The sequence below is a fragment of the Sinocyclocheilus anshuiensis genome, unplaced genomic scaffold, assembly GCF_001515605.1.
Source record: "Sinocyclocheilus anshuiensis isolate Anshui unplaced genomic scaffold, SAMN03320099.WGS_v1.1 scaffold4303, whole genome shotgun sequence".
Classification (NCBI taxonomy): Eukaryota; Metazoa; Chordata; class Actinopteri; order Cypriniformes; family Cyprinidae; genus Sinocyclocheilus; species Sinocyclocheilus anshuiensis.
The window spans coordinates 3,804-6,924 of record NW_015544340.1 but is presented as its reverse complement, the minus strand read 5'-3'; the positions used below and the strand labels follow the sequence as shown (position 1 = coordinate 6,924).

Genomic DNA, 3,121 nt, shown 5'->3' with positions numbered 1-3,121 from the left:
GTTGAATAAATAAGCTTTCCATTGATGTATGGTTTGTTAGGATAATTATTTGGCCGAGAGTTTGAAAATCTAAAATCTGGAATCTGAGGGTGCAAAAAAATCAAAATATTGAGAAAATCATCTTTAAAGTTGTCCAAATGAAGTTCTTAGCAATGCATATTACTAACCAAAAATGAAGTTTTTATATATTTACGGTAGGAAATTTACAAAATATCTTTATGGAACATGATCTTTACTTAATGTCCTAATGATTTTTGGCATCAAAGAAAAATCAATAATTTTGACCCATACAATGTATTTTCGGCTATTGCTACAAATATACCCCAGCGGCTTTAAATATATTATTTGTCATGCCAATAAAGCCCACTGAAACAGAATTCATTAGTTGATTATCAGTTTTCAGCTCTGCTCACCCTCTCTGCGTCTGGAGTTCTTCTTGTCCTGGATGGCGTCTGTCAGAGTGGTCATGATCTCCTGCTGTTTGAGAGACAGGATTCCCAGGCCTTTGACCAGCCCGGCCAGTCCGTACGCGGCCCCCTTCCGCTCGGCGTATTTGTCGCTCTCCAGCAGGAGCTGCAGGAGCTTCCGCACCATCCCACCGGCGTCCTCCTTTATAGCAGGAACCAAAGGAGAAAGACAGCTGGCCACCGACTCCTGGACCTGAGGACGACCAGAGACAAGCACATTAATACCAGGTGTAAACGGACCATCTGTGATCGCACAGACACGGATGCAATGGTATTATTTTTAACGAAAACTAAGGGCCCTATGAAATCCATTTTATTTTGTTTTAATGGTTAAATGAAATGTTTATAATCAAAAAGCATGTCTGATTAATACAATTTTACATTTTGTTTTTTAAGTTTAACCAAATTACATTTTTATCAACTGAATTCATAAAAACAACTTCATTTGTGACCCTGGACCACAAAACCAGTTATAATGGTAAATTTTTAGAAATTGAGATTTATACATCATCTGAAAGCTGAATAAAGAAGCTTTCCATTGATATATAGTTTGTTATGATAGGACAATATTTGGCCGAGATACAACTATTTGAAAATCTGGAATCTGTGGGGGCAAAATATCAAAATATTGAGAAAATCATCTTTAAAGTTGTCCAAATGAAGTTCTTAGCAATGCATATTACTAACCAAAAATTAAGCTTTGATATATTTACGGTAGGAAATTTGCTAAATATCTTCATGGAACATGATCTTTACTTAATATCATAATGACTTTTGGCATAAAAGAAAAATCGGTAATTTTGACCCATACAATGTATTTTTGGCTATTGCTACAAATATACCCCAGCGACTTAAGACTGCTTTTGTGCTCCAGGGTCACATTTATTATTTTGTTTTACAATATTGGGGCCCTATGAAATGTTTGTTCCTAGTTGGCCGTGATCAGAAATACATCTCAGGACTGATGTGAACATGCTGCATAATGTAAATTATAAATAATATATCAGTTATATCTGTATATTTGTTTTAATAATAATTAAAATTTATTTAAAAACGATTAAATCTGTCCAAATGAAGTCCTTAGCAATGCATATTACTAATCAAAAATTAAGTTTTGATATATTTATGGCAGGAAATTTACAAAATATTTTCAAGGAACATGATCTTTACTTAATAATCTGTAGTTTTGACCCATACAATGTATTTGTGGCTATTGCTACAAATATACCCCAGCGACTTAAGACTGCTTTTGTGCTCCAGGGTCACATTTATTATTTTGTTTTACAATATTGGGGCCCTATGAAATGTTTGTTCCTAGTTGGCCGTGATCAGAAATACATCTCAGGACTGATGTGAACATGCTGCATAATGTAAATTATAAATAATATATCAGTTATATCTGTATATTTGTTTTAATAATAATTAAAATTTATTTAAAAACGATTAAATCTCAGTTAATAACTTATTACCCAGTTCATAAGTACCACCAGAACTAATCAAATCTTTACTCAATTGTCAGTTAGTCAGCTGAAGGTTAATCAAAGTAAAATGACAAAAAAAAGGAATTAAGATACTAAAACTAAAATTGAAATTCAGTTGAAAACAACAAACAAACAAACAGGGAAAAATTCATACTGGACGGATGTTACTATCAGGCAAACACACAGAAGGAGCTTACCTGCTGCGAGGGAGTGGAGAGGGCTGTGATCAGCTTGGCCACGATGGGTTTGACTTTAGGGTCGCTCTTGTCCAGATGTTTGGCCAGCGAGCCCATGAGGATGACCACGCTCTGCCGCACCGAGTCATAGCTGGCGTCCTGCGGCGCGTTCTTCAGAAACTCCTCAAACACGGGCAGCAGCGAGTTCACGTTATCCTGACAGACAAAAACAGAGTCAGTTTTAGTAATATTTACAGTTTTTGTTTTTCAGTTAATAATTTTAGTACTTCAGTTTAAACTTTCAAATTTTAGTTTGAAAAAGTTTATTACCTATTTTATAATTAATTTCACTTTATGTAAATGCATATTCACTTGTGCATTATTTTGAAAATGTGCATTACTTTACCTGGTGAAATATTATATTTTTATTTCATTTACAAAAATGCATATTCACTTTAGAAACGTACATTATTTTAAGAGGCAAAATAATGTATTTTAATTTGCTATTATTTTGCCACAATGCATATTCCCTTTAGAAATGTCAATTATATTAGCTGGTGAAATGTGTTTTTTATTTTTAGTATTCTGCTATAGGGCTGCACGATTAATCGAATGCGACTGTCATGCGTATCTTGTCAGTAAAGCCGGTTCTGTGATTAGTAGTAAATCTCCATCACCTGCTTTCAGATGGAGCGGCATTTACTACACAGAGCCATAGTTCACTTACAAGCTACGCAAAACCGCATTCATAATCGCAGACGATATAATCGCGCGATAATGAAATCGAAGAAAACGTTCTGCGATTATGAAAGCTGTTTATGTGAAAATACCACATTTAATATGTTTTTACTCCAAACTCACTTCATAACGCTAGTCGAGTATTTGAAATAAATCCTTCTGTGAAATGATGTGGCTTCTTACTAAGGTTGTGATGGTGAGGAAATTTTCCCACCGGTTAATCGACGTGTGACAACACCGATAATACCGGTATCACCGT

The 3,121-nt window shown here is 34.7% G+C and overlaps 1 protein-coding gene across 1 annotated transcript in view; it reads right to left on the bottom strand.

Moving 5' to 3' along the window:
* Positions 1-413: 413 nt before the first annotated feature.
* LOC107698162 (eIF-2-alpha kinase activator GCN1-like) overlaps positions 414-3,121 on the bottom strand; it is a gene marked incomplete at both ends in the record, with an annotated part of 6,323 nt that continues 3,615 nt past the window's right edge. The window contains 2 exons of the mRNA XM_016499120.1: positions 414-660; positions 2,146-2,340. Of these exons, the coding sequence (XP_016354606.1) occupies positions 414-660; positions 2,146-2,340 (442 nt within the window). The remainder of the gene's footprint in view (positions 661-2,145; positions 2,341-3,121) is intronic.